Genomic DNA, 27,731 nt, shown 5'->3' on the forward strand with positions numbered 1-27,731 from the left:
AAAGCATTGCCGTATCAATTCTTCCTTATTATGAAAACTTACCTCAAAATGCAGTAAAAAAACAGTCTCAATTATTATAGACAGAGTTATATTCATGGCATCACGATGTCCAAAGACACTAATAACCTTGTTAGAGTGGATGCAAAATGTTGGCAATCTATGAAGAAGTCAGAAGCCCTGTACCAACTACACAAAGAAATAGATTCAGATTGTGAGAGATAATGGTATATAAAGGATATAATAATTTGCAAGTTTTACTTTGATTATGAAATGCCAACTACGCTTGTATTTGTTTTTCTAATATGCTAACAGGAGCGCAGTGATATACTCACAGAAAGTTCAAGTAAAACGGTAGCAGTAACTTACAAGCTTCTCTCACTGGCAAATACTCACAAACTCAATCATTATGTCCGCCGACGATACCACTTTGATCGGCCTCATCTCTGAAGGGGACGAGGCGGCGTACAGGGATGAGGCGGAGTCACTGTCAACGTGGTTTTTGAAAAACCACCTCATACTGAACACCACAAAAACAAAAGAACTGATACTGGACTTCAGAAGGAATGGCAGGAATCCAACACCACTCATCATAAAAGGAGACTGTGTAAAGAGAGTCCACTCTTTCAAATTTCTGGGTGTGCACATCTCCGACGACCTCTCCTGGTCTGCAAACACCAGAGCGGTGGTAGGGAAGGCCCAGCAGTGACTACATTTCCTGAGAGTGCTCAGGAAAAATCATCTAAAACAGCAGCTGCAGGTGTCCTTTTACAAAGCCACAGTGGAGAGCATTCTAACATACTGCATTACGGTGTGTTATGCTGGGTGCACAGCAGCAGATAGGAAAACGCTCCAGAGGGTCATCAAAACAGCCCAGAAAATCGTTGGTTGCTCTCTGCCCAGTCTGGAGGACATTGCCTGCTCTCGCTACCTCAGCAGAGCAGAAAACATCATCAAGGACTTTTTTCACCTCGGCCACCACCTCTTTGACCTGCTGCCTTCCGGCAACCGCTACAGGTCATACAAAACAAAAACAAACCGACTCAGAGATAGTTTCTTCCCCAGAGCCATTACCACCCTAAACACACACCGCACAAAAAAATGAAAACTCTTGCAAACACACTACCTCATACGAACGTAAATTGGTACTCATGTCTATGTTTCTTGCACAATGTTGACTGCACTATGCTTACTGCTCACCTTGCACAATGACTTGACTATTTTTTTGCGCTGTTTTTTTTTCTGCACCAAATGCATATTGAACAAACCCTTACGATACCAACTGTATGTAGCATCCTACATGCCATCATTTCTTTGTGTAAATATTGTGTAAATTATAACTAACCTTATCCTCATTGTTTTATAACCTTATCTTCTCTGTTCCTTATCTTCTTGGTCTCTTTACCTTACTGTGAATGTGTGAAACTGGAGTGTCATTTCATTGTCACAATATGTTAACCCATTTTGTAACAATGACAATAAAGGTATATTCTATTCTATTCTAACCAACCCAAGAGCAGCATTACAAAAATAAAGCATTTACTGAACAAATAACTTTTTTCGGTTGCTATCATTCCTGTGCATGCTGAGTTGATCGTGAAGCTGCTAGCATGCCATGCTCTACTGTGATACAAAGCGGACTGGGCTGTTGTCTGCCTTGCATTCTGATTATCTGAAAACATGCTCCGTCAGATCTATTAACAACAGTGCTTTTCACGGGACCCCGCAAGTCAAATGAAAATCCTACAAAGGGGAGCTATGAGGTTTGATTACCAAGTTCTGCAAACCTTTGACAGAGGAGCAATTTATTCAAAACTGTTCAGCTTAGCAAATATGCCTTTTTAACACAAGAACTCCAGGGTTTTTCCCTCTCTATGGGTTTGTTATAGACATGAGTCAAATCGCTTGAGTCAGAATGTGCTAGTGTTAACTAACATAACCCCAACACACACATTTTATTCTCATACTTGATCCTCTTTGTGGTCAGTTGGAAACCGCTTCTATGGGTCAGTTTTGAATTTAACTTTCTATTGCACAATTGAATGGCAAAACTAATACTTTTTTAATGTTCATATGCCTTTTTTGTTTGAATGACAGCATTCAATTCAAGGGACAGCCTTGCTAAACAACGTATTTCTTTCCTGTTTGTTTTCTTTTTAGCCCAAAGAAGATAAAAGATCAGACCGGCATAACTATTTTTGGGACAATGCAAAACCTAAAAGAGGACAGACTCAACCCAGTGAGAGATGAGTATGAGTATATTTCAGATGAGGGTGAACTGAAGATTGACGAATTTCCAATTAGACGAAAAAAGAACACCATAAAGGGCGACCTTTCTTGTAAGTACCAAGCAATAATTTTCTATCTGTCACTCTGCTACAAGTATTCCTTTCTATCTTCTCCCTGTCATAACACCCAGGGCTCCTCTTGAACTTATAACAACCGCACAAAATGTCCTTGCCTCCTTGCTTCTTACAAAATGTACAGAGGAGCAAAGTATTGACCCTTTGGACACACGTGACCTAACTACGTGACAACACCATGATGGACAGCAGTAAACATTTTTAGACAGTGGGTGAAGCCAGTAAACTGGAGTAAATGGAGTATCTCCATACACCAGCGGCGATCGAAAAGCTTATAAAAGTCTGAATGCTTACCAATTCTTTGTACCTGGTACGCGTTTCTGCACTTCGTTGTGCCGACAAATGCAGCCCCAACGTAAAATATCCCCCTTTGCGCAAACATTACTAAAATGACTTTCTTTCTATTTTGGAGGGAGTGTAATAGAACAGTAAAGCACAGAAAATTTGCGCCTTGCATACCATGTAAAAATATTTGCTTTGGCAAAATTACACCGACTTTTCTTACCAATCCATGGCCACGCAAACGAGCTATTTTTATTGAGATTAACCAAGGATGTTATTATATATTCAATGATTATGTTATATGCTCAGGGGTCGGGAACATTTTTGACCCAAAGAGCCATACATTTTTTTAAAAGAGCCAGACCATATATCCATCCATCCATCCATCCATTATACTCCGCTTTTCTGGGGTCAGGTCGCGGGGGCAGCAGCCTCAGCAGAGAAGCCCAGACCTCCCTATCCCCAGCCACTTCATCCAGCTCATTCGACGGGATGGCGAGGCTTTCCCAGGCCAGGCTAGAGGCATAGTCTATCCAGCATGTCCTGGGTCGTGTCCTGGGCAGGAGGTTCGGCAGACCATATATTTTATGACAAAAAAACACTTAACCGCTCTCCAGACAAAAGCTAATTCTTCAGCGCATTTTATTTCACTGTGTGACATTAGATGATTTGATAAAATCTATGTAATAATATTGCATTAGCAATGTCCCATATCATTATAAGTAGACCATTTAGAGATTGTTTACTAAGCTTTCACATTAAGGATTTATTACAGATCTACAGCCAAAACTGGGTTGGTGGTGTGACACCTTGACTCTAAACTGTAGTTAAAATTGTTTCATATATACTGGACTGTCTCAGAAAATTAGAATATTGTGATAAAGTTCTTTATTTTCTGTAATGCAATTAAAAAAACAAAAATGTCATACATTCTGGATTCATTACACATCAACTGAACTATTTCAAGCCTTTTATTATTTGAATATTGCTGATTTTGGCTTACAGCTGAAAAAAAACTCAAAAATCCTATCTCAAAATATTAGAATACTTCCTCAGACCAAGTAAAAAAATAATTTTATAACAGCAAAACTAAATCAAACATTTGAAAATGTCCATTGATGCACTCAGTAATTGGTTGGGAATCCTTTTGCACGGATTACTGCATCAATCCGGCGTGGCATGGAGGCAATCAGCCTGTGGCATTGCTGAGGTGTTATTGATGCCCAGGATGCTTCGATAGCGGCCTTCAGCTCATTTGCATTTGTAGGTCTGGTGTCTTTCATCTTCTTCTTAACTATACCCCACAAATTCTCAATGGGGTTCAGGTCAGGGGAATTAGCAGGCCAATCAAGGACAGTGATGCCATGGTCAGTGCACCAGTTACTGGTTGTTTTGGCACTGTGGGCAGGTGCCAGATCATGCTGGAAAATGAAATCCTCATCTCCATAGAGCTTTTCAGCAGATGGAAGCATGTAGTGCTCTAAAATCTCTTGGTACACAGTTGCATTTACTCTGGACTTGATGAAACACAGTGGACCAACACCAGCAGCTGACATGGCTCCCCAAACCATTGCTGACTGTGGGAACTTCACACTGGATTTCAAGCAACTTGGATTTTGCTCCTCTCCAGCCTTTCTCCAGACTCTAGCGCCTTGACCTTCAAATGAAATGCAAAACTTGCTTTCGTCTGAAAAGAGGACTTTGGACCACTCTGCAACTGTCCAGTGCTTCTTCTCCATAGCCCAAGTCAGACGCTTCTTCCGTTGTCTTGAGTTCAGAAGTGGCTTGACCATGGGAATACGGCTATTGTAGCCCATTTCCCGGACACGTCTGTGAACTGTGGCTTTTGATACCTGGACTCCAGCTTCAGCCCACTGTCTTTGAAGCTCCCCCAAATTCTGGAAGCGGCTCTTCTTCACAATTTTGTTAAGGCTGCGGTCATCTCTCTTGGTTGTGCAGCGTTTCCGGCCACATTTTTCCCTTCCAACAGACTTTTTGTGGATATGCTTTGAAACTGTACTCTGTGAACAGCCTGCTCTTTGAGAAATTTCTTTTTGTGTCTTACCCTCCTGATGGAGGGTATCAATGATGGTCCTCTGGACAGCAGACAGATCAGCAGTCTTCCCCATACTTGTGATTTAGTTTACTGAACCAAGCTGAGTGTTTTTAAGGCTCAGGAAACCCTCGCAAGGTGTTTCGAGTTAATTAGATGATTCAGGTGATTAGTTGAATAGCCTACTTGTATACTTTTTCATGATATTCTAATATTTTGAGATAGGATTTTTGAGTTTTCTTAAGCTGTAAGCCAAATTCAGCAATATTCAAATAATAAAAGGCTTGAAATAGTTCAGTTGATGTGTAATGAATCCAGAATGTATGACATTTTTGTTTTTTTAATTGCATTACAGAAAATAAAGAACTTTATCACAATATTCTAATTTTCTGAGACAGTCCAGTATACTGGACCGAACCATCTGGGTAATGGTTTTGTCTTGGCTTCTCATATGTGTGATAATCAGCTCTGCATGAAGCAAAAAGATTAAAACAAATAAACATGTCCCATATTATCCCCAAGCCATATGTATTCATGAGAAGTGAGCCATGGGTTCCTGACCCCTGCTCTACCATATAGCTTACAATACTAAAATTAACTGTTACATTTTTAATAGATAAGACGGGAGAAAAATGTTTTGAAGATAGGCTAAGGCATCATTTTGCCAAAGTCAATGTTTTCAACTCTTCAAAATGGATTTCCACATTGTATAAAAGGTGCAAAAAAGGTGTGTTTGCTTGCATGCTTTTTTGTCCTCTTACTGGGTTTTGGTTAATTGGTTGATTGGTCAATAAGCATGTTTTTGTTAGCTGAGCTGAGGAGTGGGGGCTGGGCGCGCAGCACATTGATTACAGAAACAACGCAAGAGAGAGATTGCAACACGGAGGCCAAAAAAAAGAAAAATTAAAACAACTTAGTCAAAGCAGGAAAGCGATCCTCATTTGGACTCCAAAACATTGTGCATTGTGTCTGTTGAAAACACTATCATCAAAGACTAAATGTTATTAAGGGGTTTAAAAACATTGACTATAACTTTATAACACAAAGAAGTGTAGCAATAATTGGATGGTTAATAAATTTTTTAAATAAATTATCGATGAACCGATGAAACTGAAGGGCAAGTTTATCCTCGTTGCGCCTTTTTAGGAGCACCACATTTGTTTTTGTTCTGTTAGAAAACTATCAAGGGAACAGAATGAAAAACATTTTCAGTCTCATAGTTTCAAAGATAAGCTACATAGCAAATATTACGTTAATTTCTTTTCACAGTTCTCTGATAGTTAACATATCTTAATTAACACACACACTCTCACATCTATGGAATTTTCTTTTATTAACAATCAATTGTATAAACTGGAACACGAAACAAACAAAGACAAATAACAGAAGAAAAAGCACCGTGTGGGAATCTCGGGGAGAAAGTCTGAAGCAGAAATTAAAGCACTGATCAATAAACCCGGTTTTGAGATAATTAATCAATTTAAATGGTCAGGAATGATTTTTATATCGTGTTAGAAATAAAAGATTATTTGTCCACAACAACAAAAACAGGTTGTTGCTTTATCTTTTCTTACGTACCTCTGAGAACTAAGGGAAGCTGACATTAGTTTGTATGGCATTGTCCATTTGTCCCATGAAGCATTATTGTGTACTATGGAATGTGTGTTCGTGCAAGGATTACACATCAATTATGGACATCTATTCTATTATGGTCCATTTAAAAAATTAAGGTAGGTAAGGTGTTTCCCAATGGTAAATTCTAATGGGAAGAACTTCCGTCATTTTTACTCAACCCTTTTATGAGGCGAGATTTGCCTCAAAAACAAATGTAATTGTGATTTACTCAAGATCTAAAAATCATATGTCATGATAAATGCACATGCACGATTAAAAATCACATATGTAAATCGCAGATATATTTGAGGCTCTGCAAAATACATGATTTATGCCCGATTTCTTCTTTAAATGATACTGGAGAAATTTTAAAAATTGCTTTGAAGGTCCTTAAAAAGTGCTTGAATTTGGTGCAAACCCTGATTATTTATTTATGCCTTTCTTTATTGATTTTTTTTTCTTAATGTATTTACTTATTGCAGTTTTATCAGAAATCAGAGGACCAGCTCAGCGAACCAAAACAGCAAAGACCAAGCTCTTAGTGTCAAAGGTATGTAACGATACTTTGTTGCTATCATCTGAAAAACACGTACATATGAAATTTATGTTGTTCATTGTCTAAATCACATGTGTCAAACTCATGGCCCGTGGACCAAAGGTGGCTCACCACATCATTGTTTGTGTGCCGCAAGACAATGCTGAGAGAAGTGCTAGAGAAACATTTGTTGAACAATGACCAGCAGCTTTAAATATGTCGAATGGATATTACCAAAGCCAGGCACGACTTGCAATGTACCCGCTGTCGCTGTATTTTCTGACTACCATTAATCAACCATTGAGGAAACTCATTCTTCGAAAGTATTTGTGTACGGCAATATGAAAAATAAAAAATTAGAAAAATAGCACTTGGTTGTATTTGCAAAAGTTTAAAGAATCTATAGATCATTTCTATAATATATATGAAATTTAGCAGCAAAGTTTTGATATTCAGGTAAATATTTTCATTAAAATATAAAAAGCAAAACGACTTAAATCATTAAATAGACAATATTATGAGTGTTTGTATACTATTTTGTCACTTCTCAGTCTGCATGAGTTTTTGCAAATGCATAGTTGATAAACAGTACAAAGATTACATCTTGGAGAAGGGAAATAATATTTAGGTTTAAACAAAACCTGTATAATAATTTTACAATCAAATCTTACATCTGTGAATCATAATTTGATTGTGAGCCTCTGAAACGACCTCCAGCTAAGCCCCCCTTTTATGCCATTATGTCATATTTTAGAGATTCATATTAAAGGTTGGAGACCCCATGGAAGGGAAAAATATAGAAACATTAATCATTTAATTATTAAATATGCATCGCAATCTCCTTTTCGCACATTTTTTCCTTTTCTTTAGCTATAGGAATACAGGTTAAGAGGGAGAACTAAACACAACATATTGTGGTTAATGGCTAGGTGTTTCTTCAGGACGTATGAAATTAGGTGTTTAAAATGTAATCAATCTGCATTTATTTGGGGTTTAGTCACAGCGGGTCATCTTAACCCTGAGAACACGGGGTGTATACAGAAAATAAGGACAACAGGAGGGTTAATGGAACCAATTATGTTTGTAATGTGCAGTTCAGTTGCATTTACCTTAATGTATGTATGTTTACTCAGTCTTGTTAGTGTTTTTTTCCTCCTAGAATCAGATTGCTGAAACTGCAGGTGAAGAAACTGTGCATGTTGACACAGACATCAAGTCTTATGGTAAATGTTGCATCTCAAACCAAAAAATAAATGAAACAAGTGGCAAGACTGCAGGTATTATTGACTTGCTGCAAGCCAGCAAGCAAGTGGGTGGAATTGAATACAGCACCACAAGGTGAGTTTTTCCAATACTTTATATGCTCTTTAAGCCTGTGCACATTTTAGTTTTAATTTGTTCACTTCGGTGAGAAGCAGAGGTGGGTGGTAACGGATTACATTTACTCGTAAATTTACATTTACTCCGTAAATGTAACGGCGTGCATTTACTCCGTTACATTTGCTTGTTTTGATAAATTTTGTACTTCTAGGAGTATATTTAAATCCCTATACTTCTACTTTTACTCAAGTAGATTTGTAAAGGAAAAACAGTACTTTTACCCCGCTACATTTGGCAACATTGAATTCGTTACTTAGTTACTTAATAAATCCCCTCGACGTAAGTACAAGTCTGTCTTTATTATGACATAGACCTCCGTCAGGCTCTACCATGCTTAACCAACCAAATGTAGTAGCCTCGTCACCTTAACATATTCAACTTCAGAGGGAGGAAATTTTGTTTACAGATAAAACAGATCGAATATGTCGCTTAGCAATACCGACTATAAAAGTACACCCCTGGCCTGACATCAAAAGCATGTTCCCCTTAAAACGGATGTGAAACACAAGCTACAATATGCAATGTCTCCTTTGTTCGAGTTCATGAGCTAGCTTGTTCTGCTTTTAGACCTGGTTAAGATACGTATTGGGGATTTAAATGTGCCGCTGGGTCCTATATGTGCTTAATTTATTTATTTGATTTATACTATTTTTGTTTTATTGTTTATTAAAGCACCCAAATTCGCGTTAAATATTTGAATCTATTTTTAAATTATTATTATTTTTTTGTTGATTGAATGGACTTTGATAATTTGATGATCTGATTGGTTGTTTTGAAAAAATCAATAAATATAATGTTGCTACAATTACTCAGTACTTTTTACTTTTACTCAAGTAAGTATTTAGATGACTACTTTTACTTGTACTTGAGTAATATTATTCCGAAGTAACAGCAGTTTTACTTAAGTACAATTTTTGGCTACTCTACCCACCTCCGGTTTGAAGCTATTTTAACAATGTTTCTTATATTAAGTTTATAATTTAGATAACATTTGTTAAATGGGGGGTATACATCATGGCTCCTTAGCATAGTAACACGTCATCTCCTAAACAGTGCAGAGCACATTGTCGCCATGATATTATAATCAACATAATAATCAACCTATTTCCTCATCGATTTGTTGTGGTGCGCCATTTATGAGCCACTAAGCTCGTTAAATCAATGCAAATAAGTGGATTGCATTTCGTTGTGTAGTTATAGGGTTGTAGTACTGCTTTGGTCTGGCAGAGGGCGCTCAATGACTGTTTTTATAAATGTATCTTACATTTTCTTTAAATCTTTTAATGGAACATTGCATTGTTACAAACAGAATTGAAATGAAACAGTAACACACCATGAAATTAATACTTTTCAATGGAACAGAAACTGCTGCAATAATACAGACACACACAAAAAAGATATAAACTAAAAATATGTTGGCCTGGCGAGGGATGGGTACTACCAGGCTGTACTTGCCAAAGACACACCACAGGAAATGTTGCCCCTACTACCCTAGTGGTCAAGGGATACAACAAACCAACCAATAATAATACACACAATAGGTAGATTCTTAAGCATATTATATATGATTTGCATATTGGAATTGTTTATCATATTCAAAGTTTTAAGTCAAAAACATTTTGGAAAGTGGGTTAACATTTTTGTTCTTTTTTTCTTGGGTGATACTAATTTTGTTTTAAACAAAATAAATTGTATTTGTCCTTCATTTTTGTTTTGGATGATAAATCCAAATGTAATATATAGGTGGCAGGAAAGAGCATCTTACATATTTGCCATGCATAACATAGATTCAATATATATTTTTTGTTTATTGTTACTTGACAAACAAATAATTGTTAGTTGCAGCCTTAATCATCAATAATAACTACATAGTCAACATTGTTTACAACAAGATTAAATGTGGCACACCCGAATAAACGAGGCGAATGGTAAATAAATTACATTTCTATAGCGCTGAAGACCTCCAATAACATCTCTTCACAATTAACCATTCACACACACACCAATAGCGGAGATAGCCATGCAAAGGCGCCTGCCTACCTGCATAGTGATTCAGTGTCTTACCCAAGGGACGCCTGGACATTTAACTCAGAGGAGCCAGGAATTAAACCTGCAACCAAACACAAGCGCTTTACCTCCTAAACTACTGCCGCCCCTGCTGTATCTGGAGGGACAACAATATAGCATTGAAATAAAAAATCAGACTCATGCAAGTGCTGGTTCCTTGCAAGACATGGACTCCCACAGCAAAACTGGAAAAGAAAATCCAGGCCTTGGAGATCGGATGCTGCAGGAAACTTTTAGGCATCAGCTTCTTAGCCCATGTAACAAACTAAACAGCGCGCAACACCATGTCGCGAATACGGGTGTTAAAATAATTATTCTAACAGTTTATTCACCGATTGAATTAAAGATCCGAGTTTATTCTTTTCATAACTCATCTCGCCTTTTGGAGCACCACATACGTTTTTAAATTATGTCAAGAAAACGGGTGAAAAACCTTGTTTGATTATTCTGAAAGGTGGCTACACACACTTTTTGACCATTCAATATACTTTAATCAAGACACACGCACTTTTGGATTTATGGACTTTTCTTTCACTAATCATCTACTGAAGAAGCTTGAATAGAACATAAAACATAATAAGAAAATCAAACAAAGACCACTAAAAGTTGAGAACTAAACTGGCACCATTTAGATAGACAACAACGTTGGCTTGATTATTACGTTATTATATTTTGACAGAATTCCCCCATTAACATCGCACCAATACCAATACCTAGCAACAACAAGATGTTCTGCGAAGTTCTGCTTCAATGAAGATAACGGCCAAGCCTTTATGTCCTCGGCTGTAGAGCGATGAGGAATCCTGGTAGCCTTTAGAGCTGGTTGGGACGAGGACCACAGGATGCAGGGTTTTGAAGCAGAGGTTGACTGCTGGTGGCTTGGGGCTTCTCTGAGGCCGCTGGCTTTGTCCCACCAGTTTGGCCACTGGCTTGATCAAGCTTAGCCGCTGACTTGGCCAGGTTCTCTGGCTGATTGTTGATCTGAGACTTGGTCCAGAACGGCCAGGGTTTTGGTCCAGTTGTTCTTGTTAGGACATGCCCTCTTGCCTACTTGCTGACCAAATTCACACTGTCCTTGCGAGGTGAGACGTGTACCGGCTCTGGGTTCCAGTCTCCTGGGAAGGGCGGACCCCCTGTGGTTGAGTTGACACGGCAACCTTTGATGAGCAAACACCGAAAAAAACTGCGAAAAGTAAACCGCGATACAGCAAAGGGATTACTGTAACGTGTATTTGCTCGAGCCTTTTCCGGACCATTAGTTGCAGTTTTCTTTTACATATTGGCCAGGGGTGCGACTTATACTCCAGTGAGACTTACATGTGAACTTATTAACATTATTATATAATTATTTTTAAAGTTGCATTACTGGTACTGTATTCCACTTCACAAGTTATTATTACATTAAACTGCAAGAGGGCGCTCTTAGTCTGTGTTGATATTTTCAACCTTGACAGCGACATAGAAGAGGAAGAGGAGGCAGCTTCTCCTATAGCGACCCCTCCCAGTTGTTTACCGGTAAAAGTGACACCAGGAATGAAGATTTCATTGGATGTAGTAATTTCGAGTGAAGCCAATAGTTTGGTAAGCATATTCCTCAAGGTAGAGTTATCCAAATAACTGTTAACATGTTGCGTTATCACTGCCAAAGGTGTCTGAGACATACAAGGACATGTAACGTTAGTATACTGGGTTCTCTTTTTTTATTTGATTTTTCTGTATATTGCCTTTGAGATGACATGTATGTATATGGTGCTGGATATTTTTTAACAACAACGCGACCTATACATTTTTTTTCTTCTTAACTATGCATTTTTGGGCTGGTGCATCTTTTACTCTGGAGAGTCTTATTGTCTGGAAAATACAGTGATAAACAGCAGTTACGATAAGCAAGTTAGTTTCTACCGATTTCTGCCACTTGTCAGCCACTCCTTCCAACTTGTTTCCAAGGGAGGCGTCCTTGAGGCCAGTTGTTTTGAAGTAGGCCAGAAACCTTGCTTCCCAGGTGTGGTAGCGTCAGGGTTCTACGGATGCCTGAAATCGTTGAAAGTGCTTGAATTTCAATGTTGTGCTTTCCAGGTCAGGAAAATGTTTGAATTTTGGGTGAAGTCCTTGATAATGCTTGAAATTATTTCCATTGCTGTGTCTCCTGGCATTCTGACTCAATACATTAAATAAAGAAAAAAAAATTCAAAAAGTGGGAAGTAATGACACCGATTGTGGCTCCCAATCCTCATTATCGAGTTGTCATGTGAAGCGTTACTGCCCCCAGTGCTTTACACAAATGATTAACATAGAAAAATATAATGTCAGAAGGAACAGAACAGGAAACCCCAGAGCGTTCGTTACAGATCTTTTTTTAGGGAAGCGTACAGGGCTAGCGGGAGACGCGATGGCGGAAGGTAGCTTCGGAACCCGTAGCCAATCGGAGTGCGGAAGTCTAAGCAGGTCAAGTTTACCGGGGATGGAGAGAAGATCGTAGCGTGGGACGGAAGCAGGTCGGATCGGAGGCAGGCAGAATCAGGTAAACAGATCAAGACGGAACAGGTAATCAGGAGAGTCATACAGGGTACAAACGTAATCCTCAGACGAAGAGGTCTGGGCGTAGCGTGCTTAAGAAGGGAAAATTAGCCAATCAGAGGGCGTCCACGTGATTGCTCCAGGTGACTCGAGTTAGCAATCACGACAACTGTCTAGAATTGTATTTTAAACAATTTAGACACAGATCTTCTTGAAAACACACAAACAAATATAAATTAAAATAAGTAAAACAAAAAACTTTTGCTTGTTGTTTTCCTTTTTTTTTTTTTAAATATAAATTTTTTCACATCATTATTTTATGTGATATTATATATTTTAATAAAAATGAAAATAAATTTATTTTAATTTATCAGCAGTCTCCAAGATTGAAAGATTGAATGCACTATGCTTCGGAGCCATTAATATCATTAAAACGAATCTAAAAAAAATTTTCCTCTTCCAAATTGAACTCCATTATTACCCAACACCTTTAGTGTGTGCGGAGTTTGTATGTTCTCCCCGTGCTTGCGTGGGTTTCCTCCGGGCACTCCGGTTTCCTCCCACATTCCAAAAACATGCATTTCAGGTGAATTGGCCGGTCCAAATTGTCCCTAGGTGTGAATGAGCGAATGAGTCGTCTGTCCCCGTGTGCCCTGCGATTGGCTGGCAACCAGTTCAGGGTGTCCCCTGCCCACTGCCCGAAGATGGCTGGGATGGGCTCCAGCCCCCCCGCGACCCTAATGAGGATAAGCGGTACGGCTAATGAGATGAGATGAGACCTTCAGTGCCCTTTCTGTGTTTGTAAAAAGGTGCGACGTATTGAAGCTGTGCATGCATTGTTGAAGCAAAATGGTGGAAATTATACCACAAAGGGATCGTGGATAGATAAGGACAGTGCAAAATGGCACAAAGTGCTAGCAGAAATATACCGACTTTATTTTAGTCATCAAAACTAACCAAAAAAAGATACTGAAGGTACTGGAAAATGTAAAAGAAAATTGGCCTTGAAGCGCTTCAAAAGTGCTTGAATTAGGCCAGGAAAATCATGTAGAAACTCTGTATTAGTTGTCAAAACTCTCTGCAGTTAAAGGTTGTTTTTTTTTTGCTACAGTTACATATTCCTGCCAGATGTAACTGTTCTGTGTTGTATTTCTTATTGACATTATTACAGTAAGCCACCTGCATCCCCCAGCACACAGGAAGCTATTCAGGGCATGTTGTGTATGGCCAATCTGTCGTCATCATCGGACAATTTGCAGGAAATGTGTATCAGCAATCAGTCAACGATTGGGAATCACTCCAAGGGAATTCGACAAATGCCATGTTCAATGACCTTGGAAACGGCCAGCAGAGCGGTTGGCATCGGACGCAACAACAAGCATTCTAACAAACAGCTTGTAAAGAAAACCCAGAAGAGCAGGACTATGGACCGTCTTGAATACGATGAACAGGACCACATGGACGCATGCTTCAAAGACTCAGATTATGGTAAAAATTAAGATTGCTATCATCCATGATTCATGCAGGTGCTTGAAATTCTTGAAAATGATTGAATTTTAAGGTTACGTTTTCAAGGGTTAAAAAGTGCTTCAATTTTTGGTGAAGTGCTTTTAAATGCTTGAAAATGGTAGACAACAAATCTGCTTAAAAATGCTTCGTTTTGCAATTGCATTTCTTTTTCCTTTGTGATTATCTACAGCTGGCAAGGGTTTGTACGGCGTTGTCCCATAAAGCATAATCGCCCCCTCGATGGTTCAATCTCATGACCTCAGAACTGGGCTGCACACACGCTAATCATTGCGCTGCCGTGCTGCCTATATATACAGTATTCACAGCGCTTCACTTTTTCCACGTTTTGTTATGTTACAGCCTCATTCCAAATTGTATTAATTTAATCTCTTATCTCAAAATTCTACACAAAATACTCCATTATGACAATGTGAAAAAGTTTTTTTTTTTTACTTTTTTTTTAATTTATTAAAAAAAGAAAACTAAGAAATCACATTTACATAAGTATTCACAGCCTTTGCTTAATACTTTGTTAATCCACCTTTAGCAGCAAATACAGCCTCAAGTCTTTTTGAATATCATCCCACAAGTTTAGCACACCTATCTTTAGGCAGTTTTGCCCATTCTTCTTTGCAATAAGTCTCAAGCTCAATCAGGTTGGATGGGAGAACTTGGTGCACAGCCATTTTCAGATTTCTCCAGAGATGTTCGATCGGATTCAAGTCTGGACTCTGGTTGGGCCACTCCAGGACATTCACGCAGTGGTTCTGAAGCCAATCTTTTGAGATCTTGGCTTTGTGCTTTGGGTCATTGTCCTGCTGTAAAATGAACCTTTGCCCCAGCCTGAGGTCAAGAGCGCTCTAGAGCAGGTTTTCATCCAGGATATCTCTATATATTGCTGCATTCATTTTTCCTTTTATCCTGACTAGTCTGCCAGTTCCTGCTGCTGAAAAACATCCCCACAGCATGATGCTGCCACCACCATGCTTCACTGTAGGGATGGTATTGGCCTGGTGATGAGCGGTGCCTGGTTTCCTCCAAACATGACGCCTGGCATTCACACCAAAGAGGTAAATCTTTGTCTCATCAGACCAGAGAATTTTGTTTCTCATGGTCTGAGAGTCATTCAGGTGCTTTTTGGCAAATTCCAGACGGGCTTCCATGTTCCTTTGGCTTTCGTCTGGCCACTCTACCATACAGGCCTGATTGGTGGCTTGCTGCAGAGATGGTTGTCCTTCTGGAAGGCTCTCCTCTCTCCACAGAGGAACTCTGGAGCTCTGACAGAGTGACCATCGGGTTCTTGGTCACCTCCCTGACTAAGGCCTTTCTTCCACGATCGCTCAGTTTAGAAGGCCGGCCAGCTCTAGGAAGAGTCCTGGTGGTTCCAAATGTCTTCCATTTACGAATAATGGAGGCCACTGTGCTCATTGGGACCTTCAAAGCAGCAGAATTTTTTCTGTAACCTTCCCCAGATTTGTGCCTCAAGACAATCCTGTCTCGCAGGTCTACAGACAGTTCTTTTGACTTCATACTTGGTGTTTGTGCTCTGACATGCACACTCAACTGTGGGACTCAACTGTGGGACCTTAAATATATATATATATATATATATATATATATATATATATATATATATATATATATATATATATATATATATATATATATGCACAGTATAATTTTAATTTACACTCAGCAACATGCATGACATGCACACTCAACTGTGGGACCTTATATAGACAGCTGTGTGCCTTTCCAAATCATGTCCAATCAACTGAATTTACTGCAGGTGGACTCCAATTAAGCTGTAGAAAGATCTCAAGGATGAGCAGTGGAAAAAAGATGCACCTGAGCTCAATTTTGAGCTTCATGGCAAAGGCTGTGAATACTTATGTAAATGTGATTTCTTAGTTTTTTATTTTTAATAAATTCAAAAAAAGTAAAAAAAAAAAAACTTTTTCACATTGTCATAATGGAGTATTTTGTGTAGAATTTTGAGATAAGAGATTAAATTAATACAATTTGGAATGAGGCTGTAACATAACCAAATGTGGAAAAAGTGAAGCGCTGTGAATACTTTCCGGATGCACTGTGTATATATATATATATATGGACACCCTGAACTGGTTGCCAGCCAGTTGCAGGGCACACAGAGACACACAACTCACTCACTCACACCTAGGGACAATTTTGACCAGCCAAATAACCTGACATGTTTTTGGAATGTGGGAGGAAAATGGAGTGCCCAGAGGAAACCCACGCAAGCACGGGAAGAACTTGCAAACTCCACACGCAAGTTTCTATCTCATGACCTTATTACATATAATATTTGTTTGAAAATAGATTAATTTCATCAAATTGGTTTTGAAAACACAAACTTGATCATATGTATGGAAGACTTAAAATGCAAACAGGTCTGAGCTCTGACATTTTTTTCTTGCTTGAAACTAAATATCACTTGATAAAAAAAAGAAATACATTTAAAAAATGTAGCCTTGAGAGCACTGCGCATTAAAGCGTCATGAAAATAATATTTTTAATAGACATCAAAAACACTGGGGAATACATTTGTATTAGTAATACTTCATTTACTGTGGTATATATTATAACTATATCTAAGATTAGTTTGGTGCGTCTAATTGAAAAGCCAGATGGGCTGTATGTGGCTTAAGGGCCATAGTTTGCCCACCCCTGTCATAACCTCTGGGTCACTATTATTTAGTTTTCCACACTGACCAATTAGACTGGGATTTAAGAAGGACTTGTTTCTGAATTTAGCAGTTAATTATTTTACAGTATTTCAGTTCAAATGTATTAAGTGGTGAGAAAGGATGCAGTTCAGTTGTATACAGTGCCGAGCAAAAATATTCCTCCCTCCCCCAATAACCTTTTGTTATATTGCCACATTTCAGGCTTCAAACTTCTAAAAGACTGAAAAGATTTTCTAGGAAACACTAACACGTGAGACATAATCGTAAAGTGGAAACCAAGTATTTCAACATTAAATATTATATATGAAAAAAAAAAATGAAAATCACGTGTTACAAAAACCATGGCCCCCTGTTCCCCTAAGCTCAGCCAACTGACTCCAGAAATTCCCTGATGACTTCTGAATGATCCAATAATACCTAAATGACTAACGATGACAGAGTGCATACAGTATGTGTGTCATTAAGTTTCTGCTCTGTGATAGGCTCTGATGTTTGTAAACATTGACGGACAGCATTATTAAGACCAAGAAATACACCAGACATGTCCAGGATAAGGTTGTGGAAAAGTTTAAAGAAAGATACACCTTAACCTGGTAATAACAAAGTAACATATTAATAACATGATAAGTTGTTACTTTAGAAATGCAAATCAAACTTGGTGCCCTTTGCTGTAATTACTGACAAAAATTAGCTCTTGACTTAAAAAAGGTTGCAGAACCTTGCTATAGAGCAAAGTAAGTAAGAATGGGCAAATATTTCTCTTGCAAGAGATATATATAGACATACTCATCTGGCCCACCATACATTGCTCTGTCCACTCCACGCATCGGCCCGGTATTGCAGTACCTTCGGGAACGGTGCATTCGCAATGATCGCAACAAGGCTTTAGGGCTAGGACCTTAGCTTAGCTTTTTGGCTGAGAGTAAGTGTCCCGGCTCCTAGGCTTTGTAGCGTATAATGAACTGACCGATAACAGATAATGGATAATGAATAACGAAGATAGAACAATAACCCTTAAAAACCCCAAACCCCACTCAAAAAGACTTGTGGCTGTGATCGCAGCAAAAGGAGCTTGTACAAAGTCTTAACTCCAAGGGGGTCAATGTTTTTGCAAAGCCTTCTTTTTGATTTTATGTCAAATGTTGAATACATTTGGTTTCTTTTCACGATTGTGTCTTTAATGTTTTTGAGTCTCAGAAAATATAGAGTTTTTATATTTTTACTGCCTGAAAAATGGCAATGTGTCAAAAAGATTATGTGTTAAAAGCCCTTCAAGATTTTTTTTCTGATTGAGGGCAAATTAAGGACCTGACTAATATATAAAAGTAAAAAGACTTGCAATGCTTAAATGTATCATATTATTCTAACGGTCAAATTTTGTATTTGTATTTAGTGTATCCGACATTGGAGTCAGAGGAGGACGATACTGTTTTCAAATCCAAATCAAAAAAGCGGAAACATTGTGATGACATTCCATATAGCCCAACAGGTCATTAATAATTAAATCATGTGCTCTTTCTTTGGTAATTGAAAAGTATTCATTTCAATCTCCTCTCAGCTCGTGTAGGTCCCTCAGGTCCTCGGCAACAAAGGCCTGCAAGAGAAGGAGCGCGTGTAGCCTCCATAGAAACCGGGTTAGCTGCTACAGCTGCAAAGCTTTCCCATCAGGTGTGTACATTCAGGCACAATCCAAAGTGCAAATAACATACTTTCACAACCAAAGGGTGCACCGTGTTAAAAGGCGCAGTTCTGGTAGTTGGTTCTATTTCTGTAATTAACACACAGGGAACACCTGAATATTATGCGCGGGTGACCTCTAATGCGTCCACCTTACAACAACTCAGACAAGCATACAAGTATGTGTTTTTTCAAAGACACAGCGGTAGCAAAACTGAGGTATGTTGTGGTTTATTTAAGTATTAATGACAAAGTAAAACACACGGATAGAACAAAATTCTAAAAAAAGAGCACTGTAGTCATACACACCACGGGTTCTGAAAAGTCTTCTTTTACTGTTCTGCTTTGCTCAATGATCCACTCCTCGGGTATTTTCTCCAACTCGGCCACCTTGACTTATTTCCGCGGAAGCTCTGCTGAGTTTTCTTTAATTGTCAGAGTTTGTTCTTCAGCTTACCCCACTTGCGAACCAGTGATCCATAATCATCAATTCCCTTGCGGTTGCTCGGTGTCCATGTTCTTCCGCGTAGCTTATAAATTAACACACCATGGTAGACGAAAACATTGGAAAGCATTCAATGGAGGGGAAGGGAAGTTTTGGATGTAATTAATATTTGGGGGGACAACTCTGTTCAGCTATCAGTATCACAATAACTTTAAATTGCAAGATACGCAACGGCGTTAGTATCCGTGAGTATTTCCGCAACCAGTTAGTGTATTTTGTGTGTCATCACGTGTTCTCTTCTGTCCATGCGAGACATGGTAGCGTTCACACGAAACGGATAGAAGTCACAGGAGATTGCATACATTACGCATTTAGTTGGAAATAGGGTTGGGTAGGGTTACTTTAACTGGATTACTTTAATTACTTTTGGATTACTCCAATACCAAATATGCTAATAAAAGACAAGAAATGAATAAAATTATGACTCACAACACGTGGTCAGCTTTCTCTCCTGGCTTTCATCTCTTTGATCTCCGGCAAAACTAACATAAAATGCGACAGAAACAAAATGAAAACAAATCCGAACAGCTTGCCAACATCATTTTTGACGTTCCATGTATTTCGTTACTCCCCTAGCCTGCACAAAATTTTGTAATTTTATTCATATTTAGTTTATTTTGTCTTTTATTAGCATATTTGCTATTGGAGTAATCCAAAAGTAATTGAAAGTAATCCAGTTAAAGCAACCCTACCCAACCCTGGTTGGAAATGTGAACGGGCGCCACACAATTAGAAGACAATCTGAGACTTTTATGTGCGCCTTATGGTTGTGAAAATTTGGCAAATAACATTTCAAAACTTGGTAAAAAATGTCACTAGGAGGAGCAGCAGAGAATCAAGAGGAAGAAACTCATCAAAAAAAAGATGATAGTTGCTGAGAAGCCACAAAACATTTGTCAAGACAGTGGCTCGCCAGACCACAGTCGGGTCACCCAAGACGTCGGTCTTTTAGCAAATGAGGTAGACAATGAACCAATCAAGTTGCCAGCATTGCCACAAGCCATGGCGTCAGGAGTGTTCTCAAGCCACAGGCAACTGTCAATGTCATCTACAAACACGAAATCCACAAAAGAGGATTGTGGAGTTTCTTCGGATGCTAAATGTGAGTGACTGAAATAGGGATCGACAGATCTGTTTTGTTTTTTTTTACCAATTGCTAGTATTAAGAGGAGGCCAATAACCAATATTCTCTGTAAAAAAACTTAAAAACTGGCTTAAGACCTTTTTAATAATGCAAAAAGAAACATAATATTTGTGATAATTTCAAATAACACTTTAAATAGCCCTCTGAAACTTCTTACAGTAAATAAAGTTTCATGGATTTTTGTGACGTCATATCCAGTACGTAAAAATACGGGGAAGCCAACAAGAGGAAAGTAGCAATAGAAAGATAGCGGTTACGAGATCAAGAATGTCGCCCGTATATCCTAAATACAAAGTATGTGCACATTTTGGTTTTATGCAGGTCCTGGGAAGACGGAAATAGACATGACTAAAACTGTCTGAAACTTTGTCGCAGAACCGTATCCCACTGCGGTAAAGTACGAACATGACTGCACATCAGAACAGTTTGATTTAAGATGTTTGTATTTTGGGGAAAAAAACTAAATTGCAATAATCAATTACATCAAATTTCGACACTTTTAGAATCGCAATTATCTATAATTGTAATATAAATTGAATTGGCACCTTAGTATCGTGATACAATTGAATCGTGACGAAAGCATATCATCCCACCCATAATAAAGGTACATAAAACTTATATATAGTATATATAGCTCCCTGAAACTTTTTACAGTAGATGAGAATTCAAACACATCCAACATGAGTAATCTTTCACTTAAACCAAACACTAACAGTGCAGGAAATTAAATTAGGCATAGCAGCAACTCATATAAAGGTACATAAAAACCAAAGGCTGATTTTTTTACAATAAATAAATACAAATTTAAACACAACCAACATCACTTAAATTAACTTAAAACAAAAAGTGCATTGACATTTCAACGGAAATGGCCAATTAAAAAGTGTGGGCACTCTTGATTTAGAGCCAGATTGACCAACTAATGTTATGGTAACCGCTAATCACCTTTTTTATGCTCTCTCTCTTTCTCAATCACAAACACACACGCTTGATTGACGAACTAATGTCATGATACGAGCTAATGTATTAGTCTCCACCTGAACTTGCCTATCTAAAACAAATTAACTACACTTTCAATCCAATCCATTTGAGAATCTGTGGAAAGCACTGAAAACTGTTGTTCACAAACGCTTTCCATCCAACCTCACTGATCTCGAGCTGTTTTGGAAGAAGGAATGGGCATAAATATCAGTTTCTCGATGTGCAAAACTGATAGAGACATACCACCAGCTGATTGCAGCTGTAATCGCAGCAAAAGGTGGCGCGACAAAGTATTAACTAAATGGGGCTGAATAATTTTGCACACCCATTTTTTCGTTTTTATTTGTTAAAAAAAAGTTTAAATATCCTATAAAGTGCCCTGCGATTGGCTGGCAACCAGTTCAGGGTGTCCCCTGCCCACTGCCCGGAGATGGCTGGGATGGGCTCCAGCCCCCCCGCGACCCTAATGAGGATAAGCGGTACGGCTAATGAGATGAGATGAGAGATCCTATAAAGTGTGTTCCACTTCATGATTGTGCCCCACTTATTGTTGATTCTTCACAAGAAATTACACTTTTATATTTTGATGTTTGAAGTCTGAAATGTGGCAAAAGGTCACAAAATTCAAGGGGGGCAAATAGTTTCTTAGGCCACTGTACATGGGTAAATTTGTCTAATATGATTGTTTACTGTTTATCTCTTTACAGCTAAGCGGCGAAAGAAAGGCATGGCCACAGCAAAACAAAGACTTGGGAAAATTTTAAAGATGAATCGAAATGGAAAACTCCTTCTGTAACACCGAGCAAACTTTTAGACTTACAAAGCTTGACCTGGACACGACCTTTCTCCAGAATAGTTGACAAAAAAGAGAAAAAAAATCAAGATAAAACAAAGTTGATAAAGTGAATTTTTTTTTTTTACCTTTCAAGACCAATATTTCACAAATACATTTTTGACTGAAATTCAAGTGTACATAACCTGCTCCTAATTATTTTAATATAACGTGTCTTTTTACATCATTTATCAAAATGCTAAATAAGAATGGAAATTAGGTTGTTAAAGTTTTCTTGAATTATTCTTGCATGTATTTCTAATTTTAATGTATTTGTGCTGAACTCTGTATTTAGAAATATATATATATTGCCTTTCCACTGGCTGAAGTAAATTATTGAAACTTTCATGGGCAAGAATCCTGCGATGAAAAGTCCTACAAAATTCTGTACATATACAATATATATATGTGTGTGTATATATATATATATATATATATATATATATATATATATATATATATATATATATATATATATATATATATATATGTGTGTGTGTGTGTGTGTGTGTGTGTGTGTTTGTTTGTTGTCTGTCTCTCTCTCTATGAAGAGTGAGAGAGAGATCTAGAGATAAATATACAGTAGATATCAATTTGGGCACCACCTGGCTGTACTTGCCCAAGACGCACCACAGGAGATGGTGCCCCTATGAGCCAACGTGTGTGTGTGGGGGGAGTGTGTTTGTGTGCATACTGTGGTCCCTCTACATACAAAGGTTACGAAGTACCTGAACAGGAAAATATTGCCTCTAGTTCCAAATGTGTTTCAGGATACGAAGTCAAAAATAGTGCAGTACGTGCTGCCATTCACTGCTCACATAGTTCTGCCGGACAACCAGTGCAAATGCGTAAATCTTGGCATGCTCTTAGTGTCCCTTTCCCGGCATGCTCTTCATGTCCCCTTAACGCACTGTAAACTGTCTACTGTATGGTACTGCTACAAAGAGCTATCATTAACAATGGACCCTTGGAAAGACATGCAGAAAAGTGGACTTGTAGAAAAGAAAAGGAAGAGCCTTTTGTTGACCATCAAAACTAAGCAAGAGATAATAGAAGTGTATAAGAACACACCGCCGTGCAGTAGATCAGCCCAAATTAAAGACATGTTGGCAAATTTCGATGAAGTTTCTGAATTTGTGGAAAGGGATCACCCAGTAAAAGTGTTGACAGGTCGGGCAATCGCTTATTGTGATGACAGCTGACTCGCATTTCGGACGGATTGACAAAAGCTGACAAAAACAGATGTTTTTAAACAAACGCGAGGCATAAAATACTGCTGAGGACCAGTAAACAAAGAGGGCAGTTAAAAGATAAAACCTTTTTTTATGAATATCTTTTTTTTTTAAATCATGTGCCTCTTGTTGCCCTGGAAAGGGATGGGCACCACCAGGCTGTACTTGCCCAAAACACACCATAGGAAATGGTGCCCCTACAACCCTAGTGGTTAGGGGATCGAACAAAACAACCAATAATAATGACATGTTTAACTCAACACAAGGGGCAGATTATTAACCAAATTATATAAAAACCAACCAATATAATTGTAATATGTATATGTTTCATGTTATGATGCTCTTTTGATTCATTAAAAACAATATCATACTTTTTCAGGGCTTGTAATGGATTAGCGCAGTTACATTCAAAATGTTACAAATGTTTCAGGTTAAAAAGCTACTCCCAGAACAAATTCGTAAATAGCGGTACTACTGTACCTGTATATTTATCTCAGTATATATAATGTAATAATATGATTTTTCTTAAATAAGTTCTTCTTGGCTGTGTCTATTTCTCTCTCTCCCTTGCTGTAATGTTAATCAGGCATTGGAGAGCACCCACAGTCCCGTTCGCAGGTGAGCATGATTTAGGACAGGCCTAGGCAAACTATGGCCCACAGGCCACATCCGGCCCGTTTCATTTTAATCTGGCCCGCCAAAGATTGTACAAAATTATGGTTTGATGTGAAGGTCTGCATTCATTTCATTTTGACTCGTAAATACAGACAATCAAAATGAGGTTGGCCCAGCTTCTTAATTTTGTGGCGCCCTAGACATTTACAGTTATTGCTCCTCTACTGGAGCCCATCCCAGCCATCTCCGGGCAGTGGGCAGGGGACACCCTGAACTGGTTGCCAGCCAATCGCAGGGCACACAGGGACAGACAACTCGTTCGCTCATTCACACCTAGGGACAATTTGGACCGGCCAATTCACCTGAAATGCATGTTTTTGGAACGTGGGAGGAAACCGGAGTGCCCGGAGGAAACCCAAGCAAGCACGGGGAAAACATGCAAACTTCACACTGGATTTGAACCCATGACGCAGTCCTGCCGCCCCTGATCCTAAATCATTGGTGAATATTTTTTTTGTTTCGAAATTTTGAGTCTCACAATGTTTAATACGTATTGCCTGACTCGTGGCTTTTATATTCCACATCTCTGCCGCCGCATAGACCTTATGATTGCGCCATTGACCTCCTCCCGGGCTACACTCCTCCCCGGGGCCGCCTCAACTTCCTTTCGGCTCCTGAGAGACGGTCCATGGAGGAGTACATCTCTGACGCCCTGGCTGCTGGCATCATCCATCCATCTTCCTCGCCGGCTGTTTTTGGAACGTGGGAGGAAACCGGAGTGCCCGGAGGAAACCCAAGCAAGCACGGGGAGAACATACAAACTCCGCACAGGAAGTCTGGAGCTGGATTTGAACCCACGACAGGTTCCCATGACATGAACTGTGCCGCACAAGCGCTAACCACTGCGCCGCCGTGCTGCCCTCAGATAAGAACCATCAAAGACAATTTGACAGTGGATGCAGGGTGTTTAACAAAGACTGGACACTTAATTATATTTTCATAATTCGGTCCAACGCTGTATTGTTAGTGGAAGAGGGGCTGCATGTCATTGTGTTGACTTAGTACTTTCAGTTTCTTAAAATTTTGTTTGTGTAGCTGCGTTGAAACCAACCCTTTTCGGAGCAGACCTTATTGCCTCGCCCCAAAACATAAAAACAAGATGCAGGGAGATCTTGGCGGGAGAGCGAGAACCGTTTATTTATCTTCGTCAGTGTCCAAAACAGACTTCTCATTCATCTAAGAGACAATCAGCTTTTTTATATCTTCAGACAACATCTCATGTTACTTAGCGCATCCCCTCGCGATGACGCACTTGATTTTTCCTCAATGTGCATCCTTTTCGGGAATTGACAATGTTTTTTCAGAATGTTTTCATCCTCTTTCGATTTTCCAAAGTTAATGTATTTTCCTTATGGCAAACTTGACTCCAATAAACCACAACAATCCCCCTCTTTGGGAGTTTATTCCCTCACCGAATCAATCAAAAACAAATGGCGCGTATGGACGCTGCGGCTAGTTGCTGTCCAGCTAACCTTCTATTTACTACCGTTCTCTTCTCTTTTTTGCTTTCTTTTTTGGACACATGCATGGCCAATAAGACTTATAGTCGGGAGGAACTTATTCAATTGGGTGGGCGTCTAAATTTCGACTTTTTGGGCACTTTTTATACCACCTATGATATCCCGAACGAGCTACAATGGGATCCGGGTTCTCCGTGGTCAGCCACTCCACTTACGAAGCGACGAAGGCGCCATAAAGACAGAAGGCAGAAGAGGGGTTGTCGTGCGGGGAAGTGTGCGAAGCCGAAGGAGCAAGAAGGACACGAAGATGTGTCTAATTCCACCATTATTTCTTCACCGGTCAACCGACGCCTAAAACTCAACGCATCCGAACGGCGACATCTTGTGACGATCTCTACAAAGACTTCAATTAAGTTAAACGAATCAGCAAAGCTAAAATTTGGTCTTTTAAATATTTGATCGCTTGCTCCGAAAGCTTTACTTGTTGATAATATTATTCGTGATTACAAACTTAACTTGATTGGGCTATGTGAAACTTGGTTGAGACCGGATGAGTTTTTACCGTTATATGAGGCTTCTCCTCAAGACTACGTGAGCAGCTATGTAGCACGCCCTTTGAAGAAGGGTGGCGGTGTCGCGCTTATTTCTGAAAAAACGCTCAAATTTACTCCTCGTACCTCTAATAATTACAAGGCGTTCGAGGCTCTTGTTATGCGGTCCTCTCCATTATCAATTCATGTAGTAACTATTTATCGTGTACCAGGGCCATAGACAGCTTTCTTTGACGAATTCGCTGTACTTTTGTCTCAACTAGTAACCTATGCAGACAAAATTATAATTATGGGGGACTTTAACATTCATATGAACTCCCCACTCAGTTCACTTACTGTTGCGTTTCGGTCTCTAATTGATGCATTTGGTTTTAATCAACTGGTTGATTTGCCAACTCATAAAGATGGAAACACGCTAGATTTGGTTCTCACTCGAGGAGTTTCAACCTCAAACATGTCGGTGTTACCGTGTACTACCGTTGTATCTGATCATTATTTAGTTACATTCGAGGTGCTAGCTAAATGTAGTACTAAAAAAGCTGAAGGATTTAGCGGACGCAATCTAAGCACTGGCACAGTTTCTGAGCTCTCCGATCTTCTTTCAGGAGCAGTTGTGTCCTTTCCTTCATACAAAGGCGCTATCGACTCACCCATGAATGAGTTTATTGCTACCCTGGCTAGTGTCCTGAATTCAGTAGCGCCCACACGGCTTAAATCACGACCTAAAAGACGCACGCCTTGTTTTACTGATGAAACTAAATCCCTTAAACAAGAATGCAGGAAATCTGAAAGAAAATGGCGCGCTACCAAGCTTGAGGTTTTCCATCAAACCTGGTGTGACTGCTTGTTAAAGTATAAAGCGGCCCTTGCGTCCGCAAAATCAGCCTACCTTTCGAAGGTGATTGAGTCACAAAAGAACAATCCCAAAATCCTTTTCGACACTAGCATCGCTTACAAGGCAACAGATTATCCCAGATAGTTCCACCCATTCAGCCCATGACTTAATGGTCTTCTTTGATAAGAAGATTCAATGCATACAGGACGAAATTGCTAAAGACAGTATTAATACAACATATACTAAAGGGCAGAAATCTCTAGATGCACGACATGGTGGCTGTCCAGGGAATTTGTCCCATTTTGGTGAACTGTCACTCGATAATCTTAAACAGGTGGTGAATACGGAGAAACCGACGACTTGCCTGTTTGACCGGCTTCCAGGTTCACTTATTAAAGGTCTTTTTGGGGTCCTTGGACCTTCAGTTCTAAATATTATAAACATATCACTCTCCTCAGGTGTAGTTCCAGTGGCTTTTAAGTCCGCTGTTATTAAACCTACACTGAAACGACCCAACTTTGATCCAGAAAGCTTATGTAATTATAGACCTGTGTCAAATCTACCGTTTCTTTCTAAAGTACTTGAAAAAGTAGTGGCACAGCAGCTGAATAATTTCATATCCGAGAACAATCTTTTTGAATCAATGCAATCAGGATTCAGGGCTAACCACTCGACTGAGACAGCTCTGATTAAGGTAACCAATGATCTCCTCTGGCAATGGACTCTGGCGCTTCATCACTTTCTCTGCTGCTGGACCTTAGTGCTGCTTTTGACACAGTGGACCATAATATCCTACTAGAACGGCTGGAAA

At 39.1% G+C, this 27,731-nt stretch overlaps 1 protein-coding gene and 1 long non-coding RNA gene across 7 annotated transcripts in view; both read left to right on the forward strand.

Moving 5' to 3' along the window:
* The window catches only part of phf2 (PHD finger protein 2), a 104,947-nt gene extending 82,461 nt beyond the window's left edge, over window positions 1-22,486 (forward strand). For 3 of the 6 annotated variants that reach the window (XM_088337368.1, XM_088337371.1, XM_088337372.1), the window contains 8 exons: window positions 2,158-2,336; window positions 6,792-6,859; window positions 8,004-8,182; window positions 13,980-14,296; window positions 18,422-18,517; window positions 18,587-18,696; window positions 20,030-20,312; window positions 22,043-22,486. In XM_088337368.1, the coding sequence (XP_088193494.1) occupies window positions 2,158-2,336; window positions 6,792-6,859; window positions 8,004-8,182; window positions 13,980-14,296; window positions 18,422-18,517; window positions 18,587-18,696; window positions 20,030-20,312; window positions 22,043-22,131 (1,321 nt within the window). In that variant the 3' untranslated portion in view covers window positions 22,132-22,486. Of the gene's footprint in view, window positions 1-2,157; window positions 2,337-6,791; window positions 6,860-8,003; window positions 8,183-13,979; window positions 14,297-15,246; window positions 15,392-15,468; window positions 15,791-18,421; window positions 18,518-18,586; window positions 18,697-20,029; window positions 20,313-22,042 lie in introns of those variants that run through there. The other 3 variants (XM_088337370.1, XR_015850650.1, XM_088337373.1) reach the window with 3 other exon arrangements.
* A 178-nt stretch (window positions 22,487-22,664) lies between these two features.
* On the forward strand, window positions 22,665-25,462 carry LOC148363487 (uncharacterized). Its single transcript, XR_015850605.1, has 2 exons — window positions 22,665-24,515; window positions 24,615-25,462. It is a non-coding gene; the product is annotated as an uncharacterized LOC148363487 (long non-coding RNA).
* Window positions 25,463-27,731: the final 2,269 nt, after the last annotated feature.

The sequence above is a fragment of the Urocampus carinirostris genome, chromosome 6 (assembly GCF_059441175.1).
Source record: "Urocampus carinirostris isolate Australia breed hairy pipefish chromosome 6, RoL_Ucar_1.0, whole genome shotgun sequence".
Lineage (NCBI taxonomy): Eukaryota > Metazoa > Chordata > Actinopteri > Syngnathiformes > Syngnathidae > Urocampus > Urocampus carinirostris.